The 18630-nt window shown below is 40.5% G+C and overlaps 1 protein-coding gene across 7 annotated transcripts in view; it reads right to left on the reverse strand.

The window, feature by feature from the left end:
- pard3aa (par-3 family cell polarity regulator alpha, a) overlaps positions 1 to 18630 on the reverse strand; it is an 881596-nt gene that overhangs the window by 448289 nt on the left and 414677 nt on the right. For 6 of the 7 annotated variants that reach the window (XM_072253983.1, XM_072253982.1, XM_072253985.1 and 3 more), the window contains exon 5: positions 15680 to 15841. The exons of the other annotated variant lie outside the window; for it this stretch is intronic. In XM_072253983.1, the coding sequence (XP_072110084.1) occupies positions 15680 to 15841 (162 nt within the window). The remainder of the gene's footprint in view (positions 1 to 15679; positions 15842 to 18630) is intronic. 7 annotated transcript variants of the gene reach the window in all.

Raw genomic sequence — 18630 nt, forward strand, 5'->3', positions numbered from 1 at the left:
CTTTGTTCACCACGGTTCCTGTACCCTACCATCCTTTCCGTCTCATTGGTTCTCCACAGAACCCCACGCAAATATCCCCTGAACATTTGCCACATTTCTTCCGTTCATTTCCCTGACAACATGTTTCCAATTTATGCTTCCAAGTTCCTGCCTGATAAGCCTCATATTTCCCCTTATTCCAACTAAATGTTTCCCTAACTTGTCTGTTCCAATCCCTCTCCAATGCTATGGTAAAGGAGATAGAACTGTGATCACTATCTCCAAAATGCTCTCCCACTGAAAGACCTGACACCTGACCAGGTTCATTTCCCAATACCAGATCAAGTACAGCCTCTCCTCTTGTAGGCTTATCTACATATTGTGTCAAGAAACCTTCCTGAACACACCTAACAAACTCCATCCCATCTAAACCCCTCACTCTACGGAGATGCCAATCAATATTTGGGAAATTAAAATCTCCCACCACAACAACCCTGCTATTATTACTCTTTTCCAGAATCTGTCTCCCCATCTGCTCCTCGACATCCCTGTTACTATTGGGTGATCTATTAAAAAAAAACACCCAGTAGAGTTATTGACCCCTTCCTATTCTTAACTTCCCCCCACAAAGACAACCCCTCCATGACTTCCTCCCTTTCTACAGCTGTGACACTATCTCTGATCAACAGTGCCACGCCCCCACCTCTTTTGCCTGCCTCCCTCCCTGTCCTTTCTGAAACATCTGAAGCCTGGTACTTGAAGTAGCCATTTCTGACCCTGCACCATCCAAGTCTCTGTAATGGCCACAACATTGTAGCTCCAAGTGCTTATCCACGCTCTAATCTCATCCGCTTTATTCATAATACTCCTTGCATTAAAATAGACACATCTCAAACCATCAATCTAAGTGCATCCCTTCTCTATCACCTGCCTATCCTCCCTATTGCACTGTCCCCAAGCTTTCTCTATTTGTGAGCCAACCTTCCTTTCCTCCGTCACTTCAGCTCAGTTCCCACCCCCCAAGCAATTCTAGTTTAAACTTTCCCCAATAGCCTTTGCAAACCTCCCCACCAGAATATTGGTCTCCCTCAGATTCAAATGCAACTCATCCTTTTTGTACAGGTCACACCTGCCCCAGAAGAGGTCCCAATGATCCAGAAATCTGAATCCCTGCCCCAATCCCTCAGCCACGCATTTATCCTCCACCTCATTCTATTCCTGTACTTACTGTCACGTGGCACAGGCAGTAATCCTAAGATTACTACCTTTGTGGTCCTGCTTAGTCTGTTTTCAGGACCTCCTCCCTTTTCCTACCTATGTCGTTGGTACCAATATGTACCACGACCTCTGGCTGTTCTCCTTCCCACTTCAGAATATCTTGGATGCGATCAGAACCAACCTGGACCCTGGCACCTGGGAAGCAAACAACCATCTGCGTTTCTTTCCTGCATCCACAGAGTCGCCTGTCTCACCCCCTAACTATACAGACCCCTATCACTGCTACCATCCTCTTCCTTTCTCTACCCTTCTGAGCCACAGGGCCAGACTCTGTGCCAGAGGTGTGACCACTGTTGCTTCCCCCAGGTAGGCCGTCTCCCCCAACAGTACTCAAACAGGAGTACTTATTGTTAAGGGGGGCAGCCACAGGGGTACTCTCTAGCATCTGCTTCTTGCCCTTCCCTCTCCTGACTGTTACTCACTTATCTGTCTCCCCAGGCCCCAGAGTGACTACCTGCCTATAGCTCCTCTCTATCACCTCCTCACTCTCCCTGACCAGACGAAGGTCATCCAGCTGCATCACCAGTTCCCTATGGCCATCCGGGAGGCTGGGAGTCTCCGGGACTTCCCACATCTGACACCATGTACAGAAAACCGGCCTCACACACATACTTTGTCTGTATTCTAAACAGATAATCTACCTTGCCTTGACCCGTTATCGCCGAAGCCCCATTGAGCCAAAGCCTTCTTACTCTGTCTCCCACTACTCTGTAGCCCACTCCTTTGACGCCCACTCTGTAAAGCTGTCTTCTTTTTAAACTCTTCCCGCTGTTCTCACTGGTTGACCTCCATGCGCTAGCGCAGTCGTCCCCCATTCAAACCGCTGAAGAAATAACCATATTACTGCTATGTGGTTAAAATCTACCACATTACATACTATCACCTCACTTCTTCCTACTTAAGTGACCAGTTTTCATTTGTGGCATTGTAATAAATGCAAGCGGCATATCTACCCTACACTAAGTCCGCCTGAGAAAATTTGGTCAGTTACATTACTGTGAAAAAGTCTTAAAGCACACATATATAGCCAGGATGCTGAAGACTTTTGCACAGTACTGTAGTAATTTTATGTTTTGCACTGTACTGCTGTTGCAAAAAAAAAACATTTCATGACATATGTGAGCGATGGTAAAGCTGATTCTGATACGGGTCTCTATTGTGGACTGAGAGTTGGAAGAGAGCAGGGAGAGGGGAGGGAGTCAGAATTGTCAATAAACCAATTGTTTGGATTCAAATTATCTTGCCTGGTGTCTGCACCCGTGTCATTCCTGCCCCTGGCACTCCTTCTCTGCCACTGTCCTGCACTTCTCCCGTAGTGCAGCATCCTCACCATTCCTAAAATCCTTTGCTCCCGCCAGATTTACAAACTCGCTCTCCGCTCCACGTTGACAAATACAGCACCCTTGTGATATACATGTGCCTAAAACTTTTGCACAGTACTGTTAGTCGAGTCAGCACCTATTCAACACAGCCAAGTATAAATAATCAACATCACCCAGGAACAGTTCAATGGGCATTGTACTTGCAATGAGTTAAATCTGCCTCGTAACAGGAGGCAGGTTGAGGCAAATACTTTCATTTACCACACACTGAGGTGGTAACAAAAATCAATATGAACAGAAAATAAGGCAATTAGATACAAAGAATCATTTCACACCCACATCATCGGATTGACTTAATCTAAAAATAGTATACTGTACTACTTTTCCAAAGAAAGCTGAAGATGCTCCTTACATTGCATCGACTTTGAAGTTTCAATTTTATCCTTAGCTAATACATGGAACACACTGTGATTTTGAGCCAGACTCCCCAGTTTCATGCTCAACGATTTCAATGGAAAGGAAAGCTGCTGAGGTAGAAAATGGATCACTGATCAAAGTTGAATTGCCCCCTACCTGAGTTGACAAGGAATGATTCAGTTAGAATTAAAGAGAAAAAAATCAAACTAATATTTGCATTTGTATAGTAACATTCTGTATTTTGATCCAGTGCCAATGTTAATGCTTCTTACTGATTCGTGCCTGCTGTTACTGAACCCTCGCTCCAGGGAATAAAGTTCTAACCTATTCAATCATTCCCGATAACTCAGGTCCTCAAGTCCTGGCAACATCCTTGTAAATTTTATACTGGAACAAAAGTGAAATATGCTGAAAGTTCAAGGTATGAAATAATATAATGATGTATTTCAAATACAAAGCAGATCAAGCTGTTTCAGTGGGGAGACAAACAGAATTAACTTCTCAAATCGAGGATTATCATCATCTGTTTCCTCTGCAACAAATGCAGCCTCACTTATTGCTGTGTGTACAGGAATACAGAGATGTTGATTCCTCTGTGACCAACTGTAAGATAAGCAAGTGATGATTGCAATTATGAATATATTAAGGGGAAAAGAAAAACATATTAGGTAATTGCATATTATGTGGATGGACCTCCATGAAATTGAATTAGTTTTGCTAATGTGTCCATATAGATTTCCTGTTCCAACGTAAATTCTCCACGAGGACCTGGATCTCCCGCAAAATATGTATGAGTAATCGGTAACAATAGGTACTGTTGTCAATGACTGGCTAAATACATCTAAGACTGCTTATTACTTTCATTCTTGCATGATGTATGACAAATGACTCATTAACTCTGACCAGAGAAGAATTAAATTGCAGAACCCACCCTCACCATTTAATCAAAAGTGAATACAGTATTTGTTACCAAACAGTATGTTGTGGATTTCTATCACAGTCCAATTTAGCTTTATTTTTTCAGATTCCTTTAATTGCTGTGAAATTTACAAACATTCATGTCATTTAAACAGAGGCAGCTTCAACACAAGGTTTCTATAAAGTTACAGGAATCTTTCACATAATGTCCCAGCTACTATCATTTGGTATATGGCTCTACCGTCAAAACATGCACTGTAAATCTCAAACCATCTGCACATATTATACAGGTATGATAAATCAACAAGGCTGCATGCAATTTAGAATCGATATAAAACATTTTGAACCTTCTTCACTGAAATACTAATCAAGAAACATCAGAGTCTAAAGATGCTGAAATCTGGTGCAATATGCAATTCGTTTGAGGAACTCACCAGGTCATGCAGCATTTATGGAAGGAAAGAACTCGTTGATATTTCAGATCAAACTCCAGCACTCATCCTCATGCAGAGGGTTTGACCCAAAACGCTGGCAATATCTTTCCTTCCACAGAAGTGGCATAACACACTGAGTTCTCCAGTGCATTATATATTATTTGTGAACATTTTCTCCCCCCAAAAAACATTTGTCTCTGAAGTCCTCAAACAGAAATTCTAAAATGACCAGCATATCTGACCAGCTACAACTTTGGGTAAAGACATGCATATTAAGCTGAGACAATCACAACAGCATGGCATAATGCACAAATAAAGTGCTTTCTTTTCTGAACATTTGAATACAATGTTATGAACTCAACAGATTGATCTCTAATGATCACTGCAATGATCTGCTCACATCCAAAAAAATTTCCATAAACTGTTCAAGGGCACGTTTTAAAGTAGAATGGTAAACATGGAACAAAAGTAGATAACCACCACATTTGAGCTAAGGCTAGATTTACCATTCAGTGTCACATATAAGTGGGTTAAATAATGAGCCATGAGTACTTAATGTGATCATCACCTTTTTTTAAGGTTAGTGGCAGCTGCTAGTGAGAGGCGGTTCTCAACAGAGTGGGAGAGAGTCCAACATTAATAATGTAATGTGAGAATATTCTTAACATAATATTCCCTGATATACATTTAATCTAAATACATTATTACCTGTACAGCCTGTGCATTAATTAAAAAAAAACACTTTGGGACCATAAGGCATCAACGAAGGATGAGATACTTGGTACTTCAACAAACATATTACTTCATCAAATACTACAAAGAAACATTGACTGTTTATTCATTTCCATAGATACTGCCTGACTGGCTGAGTTCCACCAGCATTGTGTTAACTGAGTGACTGAGCCTGTACTGTGATTGATGGTCACCTGAATACATTGAGTGCTTCACATCTAGAATCACTCTTAAACTAAGCCAAGTGGCCTTTCGTTCCGGCCCGATTTTGTTTCAAACACCAAATTATAATTTAACTTCAGCAGTCCCTCAGGATTGAGGATCACTTTTGTTACAGTTTTATAGGCTCTGATGATCCTTGAGGGAATTACAGACTCTGCCACAGATGGGAAGGACTGGTGGATAGTTGATAACATAGTCTGCTCCTTCCACTATTAGTACAGACACACTGGATTTTCAGTCTAGATGTCTCCAGTGAACGATTCCTCGTGTGATGTCTTCCAAATAGTAAACCTCTTTAACAATTTCACTTTTTCTATGCCTTCTGCTTTTGTCTTGTTTATGTTACGGAAACTGCTGATGCGCAGTTTGGAACTCAATTGAATGATCTAATGTTCTGCTGTGTCTGGAGAGCTGGCTTGTGGAAATCAGAGACGGGAACCCGAAAAGCACCGAGATCACGAGCTGACACAGGAAAGACCAGCGACGGGACACAGTGTCATAAACACCATTTCAAAGTGGCGAGCTCTCTTTCGGGCAATTGTTATATTGAGAAAGGCAGCGATTAATCCACTGATTTTAGGGGACTGGCACTTGTACACACGAGCCCTGATGCAGCTGACATTCCCACAAAACATCAATTACTTTTTTTGAATTTTATGTCCAGCAAAGACCAAAACAAATCCAAACACAGTAAAAGATCGGTTGTCTGGCATTTTACTAACCAGTGCTTTCCAGTAACGAGCATTTTAGAGGGTATGCTGGGCTGACATCCGGGCATCACTGAGGGTTTACTTTTTTATCTTGTATGGTAATGCTGATTGGCAACCCATTCTTAAGTGCCACAGATAACGCATTTAATTTCCATTATTTGATAACTTTTGATATTATTATGTTAAAACTCTTGATTAATCAACATACTAGATGAAGCAGCAGATCACATTCCCTCATGGCCGCTGAATTTACTGTACGGGGTGACAGCAGGAACTGGAATTCAGAGGCAGGAGTGCTGTGTCTACATTTTTTTTGATGAACTTGGCAGCATTTCTGCAAATTCTACAATCAAACAAACACTCATGTGAAAACCAGAGGTCTACCTGGTTCTCCTCCGCCACCCTGACTTAAAGTATATCACCATCACATCAAAGAGTCTAAATCATACAACTCCCTAATTGTGTGCATTGTGAGACTACCATCAGCACAAAGGCTATGGCAAATCAAGAAGACTACTAAACACATGCCTTTAAATGAATATTTTGTAAAGAAAGCCCCATCTCTGAATTAAACTGAAGTGCATAAATACTCATTTCATTCCACCACTGACAAACCTTTCACAGTCATAGTCAGTTTCTCTACCGATGGACATGTCAGTACACGTCAGATTCCTATTGCAAAGCAGGAAATGACAATCATTTTAGCAAGATTTAAAATTCAGAATTGCTTCATGTCATTTCCAGTTCACAATTGTAAAGGGGAACAAAATAATTGTCACTCCGGATCCAATACAGCACAAAATAAAACAAACACAATAACAATATAAAAAACAATAAATATAAAGATAGCTTCTATATACATAGATTGATTGTATGTCCATTTAAGTGACACTAGGTACAGGAGTGTCTGTACATAAGGTGACTCTGACAAGAAATGATAAAGTAGTGGTAGCAGAGGGTGTGATGGGGTGGGTTAGTGGGTGGAGGTGTCGATCATCCTTACTGCTTAGGAAGTGTAACTGTTTTTGAGTTACAGTTTCACTCTACAGTTTCATTGTAGAGGGAAAAGATTGGTTGAGAGACATGCTCTTTTCTCTTAACTGAGGTATCAATAAAATGCAACATGGTTACAGTGGAGTCATAACAACACACACTGATAGCAGCAGTCCTGATGAAGGGTCTCGGCCTGAAACGTCGACTGTTTACTCTTTTCCATTGATGCTGCCTGGCCTGCTGAGTTCCTCCAGCATTTTATTTATGTTCCTTTGGATTTCCACTATCTGCAGATTTTCTTGAGACAGTGGAGTCATTACATGCTATCAGAGCTAACTTATGTACCGAGCCAAGAAAGACTATTTCAGGACACCATAAGCAGAAAGGAAGTTAACAAGTGTTAGCCAGATGAATATACACAGTACTTGCTCAAGTGCATATCACTGGCAAGAACAATATCGGGATTTGTGTTTGAAGTTTTTAAGTAGCCCAAGGTGCATCTCTGCACAAAACCCAAATCTACACCGATCAACTCTTGTTAAGCAAACCTCAAAACTACAGTCAAATGCACACTTCTTGGCAAAATTCAGAAGCAAAAATCGAACTCAAGCACAGTGTAATTTGGAGATTTCCCCAATGGGTACATTAATCATTTAAACTCTTTTGCAAAGTTAAGAGAGGACACACACATGAAATGTGTAAATCTGATGGCTGGACATTTCATGGTACTCATTGGGAAAGATATTCAAAGCAAGATTTCACAGTGATTGCTGGCAAGATTTCACAGTGATTGAAAACCATATAGAACGATCAATACCCAGAATGTGTCACTGTAATAGCAGTGAGATCATCAGCATTTTCCATCAAAGCAGCAACATCCAAAGTAGTCACAAATATGTGGGATGTAGAGACTCACAAGTTGCAGTCAGTTGCATGCTTTCTTCTGCCAGCATTGTTTTGCCCAGCCTTATTGGCACCAATCAGTGAGGCATTAATGAATGCCTCCCAAAATAAAACAAAAACTGCAATGTATGGGCTGAGAAGTACAGAGGTGACAGAAGAAGGTAAATGTGCCGTTTAGAGAACAAAAGTGAAATTAACTAAAAGGAAAGTTTTGGAAAATTATGTCTTTAATTTGGTTTATGATAGAAATATTTAGAGGGAAGAAACTTTAACTTGACAAACAAGTACACAATAGTTGGAATAAATTTGCCACGGATTAGACTCAGAGGCCTCAGAAGGAACAGATTTAAGTGAATCCACATGACCTAGCTGGCAGCATTGGAGTAAGGCACTGCAGTGTTGCCAGCAAAAATTTGGATGACTAATCCAGAGGCGCGAATCTGAATCTCACTCTACTGGCTGGGAAATTTAAATGCAGGTAGTTAAATAAACCTACAAACTAAAAGCTGGAAATGCAATGGCACTAGATTGTTATTAAGAACTTATCTAATCATCAGATTACTTTTACCAAGGGAAAATTGCCACATTTACCCTGGTCTGGTTTATATGCGACTCCAGACTCAGCAATGTGGTTGATTCTTAATTTATTCTTCAGATTAGGTGAAGTTAGGGACAGAATACACATATCCCTATCTGATTAACAAATAAAAAAAATCTTTAAAAAGATGTCCTTCTTTCACAAAGCAATAGATCATTGGTTAACTAATGAGAATAGGTTTTTAATTAAGTACAGCATCGGTCAACACAATACTTATAAAAAAGTAATTCTGCTGCTGAAATAGCCACTACTGTCATCAAATAGTCATTATTTCTGATTCAAGGTTGTCAAATGAACTACACAGTGGAAGTAGGCACATGGATAAACTGCGGTCCATCCCTTGGACTGATCAAGTTAGAGATGTTTAGTCAATTATATTTTTTAAATCGGCAGGAGGAGAGAGAGCAGCGCGCCGCGCGTGCGTAGCCCTCCAGTGAAAAATGATATCGTATCCGTTAAATAGGGGCCATGGACAATTCTGATTTGATGGAGACAGACATGAAAGCACAGAGGAACATCTGGAAAATTTTCTGAAACGCCAGTTCACTGCTGTTGTTACTGCGTGATCGGGAATCTTTTGGAGGGAAGGCCTCAAAATCCCCGGCTTTGCCTGTTGTTGGCGACTAAGGTGGAGGTCGAATCGTTCGGATAGAGGTGGTGCTCAGTACTCAGTGTCAGAGAGCTAATCAGAGCTCGAAGTTTTCGGATGACTCAGAGTCGGACTGTGGTCGGGTATGGTGGGGAGAGTTCTTCCTTCTCCCGTCTGTGTGAGATGTGGGACATTTGAGAGACTTTGAACTTTTACTGTGGTCATGGACTTCTTCATCAAGTTATGGTATTGTTGCACTGTTGTAACTATATGTTATAATTATGTGGTTTTGTTAGTTTTTTTCAGTATTGGTCTGTTCTGTGTTTTCGGAGGAAATATTGTATCATTTCTTAATGCATGCATTCCTAAATAACAATAAAAGAGGACTGCGTGTCTTCAAAATCTAAATGGCCGAAATTATGATTTCAGTAGGCATGTCCATGAGACAGAATTTTGAAATTGTGTTGCACACAATATGCATATATCTTAAGCAATATGCTTAGCACTAATCTACATGTTAGATGGTCCTTAAATTACTGGTTTTGGTTATGAATAATCAAATACAAGCTTCATAAGATTCAAACAAGACATGAACTGAAACTATTCATTAAATTCCAACACTCACAAAACAGAAATGTCCTGTGTAAGTAATAGAAAATGTAGATTATTTTTCTCTGAGCATTTAAAAAAATCCTATCAGCAATACATACATTCCAAATAAAATGTATGTACAAGGAAGTCAAGGGACAGTGAGAGAGACTGAAGCCATTATACTCTGTAGATGTTATACATGATTTAAAACGACAAGCATTGGATCCACAAAAGGCTGTCATTCATTCACAGGGAACCATCCATTTTAAAAGCTGGTCAGAACAAAGTACAGCTGTTAGAAAAGCACATAAACTTCCAGTTAAAATTACATGTGTAATTTCTCCACACCATCTTTGTCAGCTAGTTGAAGCAAACCAGCTGGAAAAACTTACTGCCATACAACTAAACACATGCATACCCTTACTTGGCATTAAACACAAGGCCAGGAGGATACGGAATTTGCAAATAAAGCCCAATTTTTAAAAAGCCCTCTTAAGTATTAGGTTACATGAAACAGACAAGCATACACACACACACACACACACACACACACACACAGAGAGCAGGTTCAAACTACCTTTGGCTAGTTAGGATAAGGAGGACGAGATTTAGAGATTTGAAGGGGACCTTCTTCACTCAGTGAGTGGCCAGTACCTGGATTGCATTTTCAATGGAATGCAGAGTTTGACACCGTTTAAAAATTGTCAAAATGAGCACTTAATTTGCCAAGGCAGAGACTGCCATAGACCAAGTGCTGGAAGATTATCTGAATGGAGCCCAATGGTCAGCATGTACAAGTTGGGCCAAATGGCCTGTTTCCATACATTTATTTCTATAATTTTTATCCTCACATTAAGTGATACAATTGACATATCTGACAAGACCCAGGGAATGGAAATCAACCAAGAAACTAAACACCCTGAACATTAAGGATGCCGTAATCGTTCTGTGCCAAAAAATAAATTCATTAATGTTCAATTATTGGGATTTGTGGATTCAGTTTTACTCCCTGTCACTCGATTTCCTTGGACAAATATTTTATTTGGAATGTGTATATTTTTGACATTTCACTTACTGAAACATAAAATACTGCTGATTGGCTTTTCTAAGTGCTCAGGAGGGAAATAAACTAAATGTTCTGTTATTTACATTTAGAATTTAATAATAATCCTGTGGCTTTGTGGATAAGAGAGCTGGAATCCAGAGCAACACATAAAATGCTGGAGGAAATCAGCATGTCAGACAGTAATTAGCTAATATATTGAAAACAATAAATGGCAATAATGCACGTTAACTCCTTAAAAGGAAACTTCTGCCATATTTCCAAATCCCACCCAAATTAAAATAGTTCCTTCCTGATGAAGGGTTTCATCACAAAACATTGACTTTATTCCCTGTTATAGATGCTGCCTGACCTACCGAGTTCCTCCACCATTTTACATGCTGCTCTGGATTTCCAGCAACTACAGTATCGACTGTGTTTAGGCTCGAGGCAGGGGCTCCCAACCTGGGGTCCGTGGATACCCCGGTTAATGGTAAGGCTCCATGGCATAACCCCTGCTCTCAGGGCTGCCTGATGTACTCCTGACCATTTCTTCTGCTCTCACAAGTGGTTCTAAGGAAAAAAGGTTCAGACAGTTGACTCTGTGGTTAAGAAGGCATACGGTGCATTGGCCTTCATCAATTGTGGGATTGAGTTTAAGAGCTGAGAGGTAACGTTACAGCTCTATAGGACCCTGGTCGGACCCCACTTGGAGTATTGTGCTCAGTTCTGGTCATCTCACTACAGGAAGGATATGGAAACCATAGAAAGGGTACAGAGGAGATTTACAAGGATGTTGCCTGGATTGGGGAGCATGCCTTATGAGAATAGGTTGAGTGAACTCGACCTTTTCTCCTTGGAGCGACGGAGGATGAGAGGTCACCTGATAGAGGTGTACAAGATAATGAGAGGCATTGATCAGGTGGATAGTCCAGGGCTGAAGTAGCTAGCACAAGAGGGTATAGTTTTAAGGTGCTTGGAAGTAGGTACAGAGGAGATGTCAGGGGTAAGTTTTTTTTTTTTACACAGAGAGTGGTGAGTGTGTGGAATGGACTACCGGCAGAGGTGGTGGAGGCGAAAATGATAGGGTCTTTTAGGAGACTCCTGGATGGATACATGGAGCTTAGAAAAATAGAGGGCTATGAGTAAGCCTAGGTAGTTTTAAGGTAAGGACATGTTCAGCACAGCTTTGTGGGCCAAAGGGCCTGTATTGTGCTTGCTGTAGGTTTTCTATGTTTCTGTGTTTAAAAGGAATGCAGAAAAGGGAAGTAAGGACGGTTTTAGAATTAACAGCCACCAGACCACATCTAATGACACTGATACAAGAACATAATTCAAAAAGAAATGGTGCAAATCTTTGCAAAGGAGAAATATATGAGACATTGGACCTGGATCGTGGTGACTCCAATGTCAGAACACTGTTCATTGTATTGAAAGCAGAACTGAAGTCAACCATCTTCCCCAGAAGATGGTGGGAATACTGTCCTTGATGGGTCTGAATATCTCCCTCTGCAGTTGGATCTTGGACTTCCTGATGAAGAGACCACAGGCAGTCTGTATTGGCAGCAACATCTCTGGCTCCATCACACTAAGCACCGGGACTATTTGCTCAGCCCACTGCTGCTCATACTGGTACCACATGACTCTACCAGCAAATCCAGATCATTAAGTCCGCTGATAACATAATGGTGGTTGGGCTCATCAGCAACAATAATATGTTGGCTAACAGACAGAAGGTAGAGTAGCTTGTGGACCAGTGTAAACACAACAACCTGAGTCTCAACATAGACATGATTAAAACGATGATTGTGGAAAATGCAGACTAACCATTCCTTACTAAACATCAACAGCTTCTCTATGAAGAGTGTTCCTTGGCATGCACATCACTGACAATCTCATCGAGTCCCTCCTTAGCCAAGAGAGCATAGCAGAGCCTCCACTTCCTGAGGGTAATGAGACAAGTGAGGCTCCCCCCCATCCCACCTACCCCGCACCGTAGCCCTTCCCATTCGCACCGTATTCTACAAAAGCATCATTGAGAGAGTCCTGACCAGCTGCATCACAGTCTGGTATGGGAATTGCAATGCATCAGGTCACAAGACCCTGCAGCAGAGAGTGACAACTGCTGAAAACATCATTGGGTCTCTCTCCCCCTCCCCCCACGCAGTGCCTCCAGCATTGCCAAGGCCCCCTCTCATCCTTTCCACAACCTCCTTGATCTCCTGCCATCATACAAATGACTGTCATTTATTATAATAGTGTGAGTAACATTATCCTATCTGACTTAAACATGCACCTCGCACTTTGTGTTAACCTGTCAATCTTCAGGCCATGTCACGCAGGGACTTGTGGTAACATTATCTTGTGGCGGTACGTGCTATGTTTGCACCTTGGCCCCACAGTATTGCATAGCTGTAGACACATGTATGATTAAATGACAATGGGCTTGAACTAGAACATTGGTTCAGTTAAAGCTGATTGGGCCGGCAAAATTCCATAAATCCAGTGGTCTCCATTCATACAATACTGTCCTGTGACTCTCCTTCATTCTGAGATATAACTCTGTCGGAGGCTCCGTACAGTTATATTGTCAATTCGCCAGAATTCTGGTCATTCGATTCAGCGACATCATTTCAAATCCCACCATAGCACTTAAGGAATTTTAATTCAAGAAATTAAATAAACCTGGAGTCTATAAAATGGTTCATTTCAGGAATAGATGTTGGGGATTACTGAGGAGTTGTAAAATTATGTAGGTATAGCAGGTATAAAATCAAATGAGAACTAGTCTGAAGGAAGTAAAATCTGTTCACAATTTAATGCCAACTGATACCTGAAGGCTCATGAAACCAGTCACTGGCTGCGGGACATTCTGATTCTGCCCCATTGAAACTAAGCAGGGGAAGACAATGGTTAAATGCTCATGTTAATCAGTGATCATCAAAAATTTCAAAATGAGATTAGATGAGGTATTAAGTGATCATCTCCTGTATTTAAACATTGGAAAAGGTGTACGCCTGCTACTTAATGCACTGTTCAGGCCAAATCCAGATTGTCATTTAACATCCTGGCTAGTGGCACATTTTGAAAGCATCCCTCAACATTGCAATAAATGGGTATCAGTCATAGAGCTCCCACAAAAGAGAAACAGGCCTTTCAGCCCATTTAATCGATGCCAACCTGGTTTTGCTGCCTAGTCTCATCAAGCCACACCCATCCAAATCCAGCCTTACCCCTCTCATTCATGTTCCTATCTAAACTCCTCTTAAATGCTGTAATTGAACCTGCATTCACCATTTCCGCTAGCATCGGTATTCTTTGGTTGTCTGGAGTTTGTGCTCAGAAGGTTGAAGAACAGACAACAGTGCTGAATATTCAAAGGGGTATTGTAAATATGTAATTCCACAAATTTACCTGACTATATTCAAGATGTTAGAGCAGGTGATTATAACCATTGAAACCGCAGATAATTGCTTAGTCCTATTTGTGTTTCAGTTATAAAGTGTTGCCTCAGGGGGAGGGGGAGAGATTGTTAGACGCTCTCTCGAAAGTTTACTGTGTGAATAAAGACTTCTATATTTTTCAGTTATAGCTTCCATGTAACTCAGTTTTAGTGATACACATCAGTAGGAAATATGAAACTACCGATGGCTATAAAATCTACCTGGTTGACTGGAGCTCTCAAGGAAATAAAAACTGTGGCTACAGTGACTCAGACACATATCTATGTGGTTGCCTTTTAAATGCCATCTCAGTTCAGGGGAAATTCGAGATTAATAATAAATGAAATAAAATATTCATTAACAACACACGTCCCAATCATTTGTGTTGGACTACAGATCATGGTCTCGTCTGCAGCTTTGCTGTTGCTTGTTTAGTGGGTGGTGGACGCTGATGCTTGGAACAAGCGGGGGGCAGGGTTGATGCTTTGCTGCTGCTTGTGTGTGGGAGGAGGATGGGGCTTTGGGTTCTAACATTATCCTGTCATTCATTCTTGGAGTTTTCTTGGATGTCTGCAAAGAGTAAGAATCTCAGGTTGTATACTGTATACATTCTCTAATATTAAATGGAACCATTGAACGAATAGATGAAAAAACCTGATTATTTTAAGATTCAATCTCTAAATTGAGATTAGGAACCCTACAACAGAAAGAACAGAAACTTAACCCATTTATTTTTCTCTGCCATGGTACCATGTGAACATGTTCCTATAACTCCCAACAATCCCAACAATAAAGGGGAGTTTGCATTTCAATTGATAAAGTTAGGAAGTCTGAGTTACACAAGTTTATTCCTTAATGATATCTACATTATGGTGACAATTTGGCATTCTAGGATGTCTAGAGTATCATGTGCATAGAGCCATTGTTTTTGTTTTGAAGTGTGCTATCATTAACAATGACACCATCTTTCATTGTACATTTCAGCACAGTTCAGTAGCTAGCTCACAAAGCAGTAAACTCTGCAGAATCCCAGATCTTCACACCCAGCTTCCTTTAGGACAATGAGCATATTTTTAAAATTATTTCAAGAATGAGCTCTGGACAGGATGACATAAATGAACAGTTGGCTTCTGAATGAATAATAAAGTTACATAACACAATAAACAACCTAACCAGCACTTCCTCACACCAATATAATGGAAGGATGTTGTCAACAGAGGCTTTTTTGAACAAAGCTAAAGTTTCCTCCAGAATTTCTGCCAAAAAAAAACCTCTGAAATGGTGGCCCTCTCAAATACACGTTTGCAAAACTGAACACTCGAGAGAATTTATGAGTATGCCAATACTAGTAATTCAAATTAGATTGAGGGGTCAACATCAAAATGTTAACACATCAGTCAAATGTTTCCATTACCTTCCATTTTTCTTTCAGATTTCTAGCATACACAGATATTTGCTTTCAGCTTTAATTGGTTTATCTTTGTAAAGCATACACTTCATTAAATTACCTGCTCCTGCCGTTCCAGCCACTTGTCGACCATAGGGTGAGTGGCACTTAAAGATGATCGGGCATTGTCCCGTTGAAATTGATTTGACCAATGGCCTGCATCTCTTGGCAAACTCCTGTAATTGTCCTGCCCATTTACTGGATTTCTCTGAGTTGGCTCCTTCTACACAACACAGAGTTAAAAAGAAACAGCATTATATTATTTCTAGCCAAGTAAACAGACAAGCTACATGCTGTAACACAAGTTCTCAACTAAGATTACTCATGCATAATATAACTTCAAAGAGAATGGATTTTTCCTTGTTCTTGTAATTACTTATGGAACAAACTTTAGAGAATGAATTTTTGTTAAGAGTTACTTGAAGCAATAACAACACTCTAAATCAGATTCATTCTTGCAACAGCAACAAACTTCCTTGGTTAAGAAATTATCACCAGACCTTTGCAGAATAATTACACCAATTATTCAAAGTGGCGGACAAACTGAATAAGTATATTGCATCAGTCTTCACTGTGTAAGACACTACCCACATACCAGAAATTTCAGAGAGTCAGAGGGCAGAAGTAAGTATAGTTGCTATTACTAGGGAGAAGCTTGGGAAGCTGAAAGGTCTGAAGGTAGCTAAGTCACCTGGACCAGATGGATTAAACAGGAGGGTTCTGAAAGAGGTAGCTGAGGAGATTGTAGAGGTATTAGTAACAATCTTTCAAGAATCCGTAGATTCTGGCATGGTTCAAGAGGACTGGAAAATTGCAAATATCGCTCCCCTCTTCAAGAAAGGATGGAGGAAATTATATGAAGGAAATTATAGGCCAGTTACACTGACCTCAGTGGTTGGGAAGATGTTGGAGTCGATTGTTAAGGATAAGATTTTGGAGGCACTTGGAGGCACATGATAAACTGAGCCAAAGTCAGCAAGTTTTCCTTCAGGGAAAATCTGACCTGATAAATCTATTGGAACTCTTTGAAGAACTAACAAGCCGGACAGACAGAGAATCGGCGGATGTCGTGTACTTGGATTTTCAGAAGGCCTTTGACAAGGAGCCACACGTGCAGCTTCATAGCACGGTAACAGGTCATTGTATTACATGAAAGGTACTAGCATGCATAAAGAATTGGCTGAGTGGCAGGGGGGCAAAGAGTGGGAATAAACTGAGCCTTTTCTGATTGGCTGCTGGTGACTAGTGGTGTTCCCCTGGGGTTGGCGTTTGAACTGTTTCCTTTTACATTGTATGTCAATGATTTGGATGACAGAATTGGTGGCTTTTGTGGCGAAGTTTGCAGTCAAGGACTTAGATTAGGAGAATAGACAAAGAAGTGGCAGATGGAATACAGTGTCATGCACTTTGTTAGATGGAATAAAATCATAGAATATTTTCTAAATGAGGAGAAAATTCAAAAATATGAGATCCAAAGGTATCTGGGAGTCCTCGTGCAGGATCCCCTAAAATAGCAGGTTGAGTCAGTGGTGAGGAAGGCAAATGCAATGTTAGCATTCATTTTGAAAGGACAAGAATATAAAAACAAAGATGTAATGCTGAGGCTTTAAGACACTGGTGAGACCTCACTTGGAATATTGTGAGTAGTTTTGGGCCCCTTATCTAAGAAAGGATGTGCTGACATTGGAAAGGATTCAAAGGACACTCACAAAAATTATTCCAGGATTGAAAAGCTCATCATATGAGGAGCGTTTGATGGCTCTGGGCCTGCACTCAGAGGAACCTAGAAGAATGAGGAGGGGGATCTCACTGAAATGTATCTAACGTTGAAAGGCCTTAATAGGATGGATGTGGAGAAGATGTTTCCTTTCGTGAGGGAGTCTCGGACCAGATGGCACAGCCTCAGAATAGAAAGACAGCCAGTTAGAACAGAGATGAGGAGGAATTTCTTCAGCCAGAGGGTGGTGAATCTGTAGAATTCGTTGCCACAGATGGCTATGGAGGCCAGTCATTGAGTGCATTTAAAGTGGAGGTCGATAGATTCTTGATAAGTCAGGGTATGAAAGGTTACGAGAAGAAGACAGAAAATGGGGATGAGAGCGAAATTTGATCACAAAAACACTTGATGGACCGAATGCCCTAATTTTGCTCCAGTCTTATGGTCTAAATTACAGATGATTTGTAGAATCTTAAGAATTTTCAGGAATCTCTTTGTATCAAGAAAGGATCTCACAAACGCTAGTATCACTGCAGGAATATCCAAAATTATCTGGTTATCCTTATTTTCCTCACTAACAATTTTGTCATTATTTTCCACACGTTTCAGATGTCTTGCATGTGCAGACATTCATTCTCTATTTGATCAACATTTCAATTTTGAAGCTCGAGTACTATTTTTAAACCAAAACTGGCACAAAAAGACAAATGTGGATTCCCCTGAATAATTCTTACCACTTTGTAGCAGTTTAGTGCGATACAGTAAAACTTGGTTGGAATAACCATTTATCCAACTGCAAAGTGGAAACAAAATTCTGCAAATACTCAGCAACGTGCACAGTACTAGTTCACTACCTTTTCTTCTAGTGAAAAGTTATTAACTTTTTGTAGTTGATCAAGTGTTATTTTTGCTGAAGGGCCCTGAATCTTGGTGATTATCCTGATAAAGGTTCTTACTCCGAAACATTCAAATTTTATCTCTCCCCACAGATGCTGAGTTCCTCCAACATCTTATGTGTGCTGCTCTTGAATTCCAGCAAAAGATCAGAAGACAGGAGCAGAATTCAGAATCAGAATCAGGTTTATTAGCACTGGCGTGAAATTTGTTAACTTAGCAGCAGCAGTTCAATGCAATACAATGCAATACATAGAGAGAAAAAAATAATAAAATAAAATAATAATAAAGTAAAACAATTACAGTATACGTATATTGCGGTTGAGAGGAAAGTGACCTGGGCTGATCTTTGGAAAGCCGAAACACACCGCATCCAATTTCTCATCCAGGCAGTGTACGAT

The sequence above is a fragment of the Mobula birostris genome, chromosome 3 (assembly GCF_030028105.1).
Source record: "Mobula birostris isolate sMobBir1 chromosome 3, sMobBir1.hap1, whole genome shotgun sequence".
Classification (NCBI taxonomy): Eukaryota; Metazoa; Chordata; class Chondrichthyes; order Myliobatiformes; family Myliobatidae; genus Mobula; species Mobula birostris.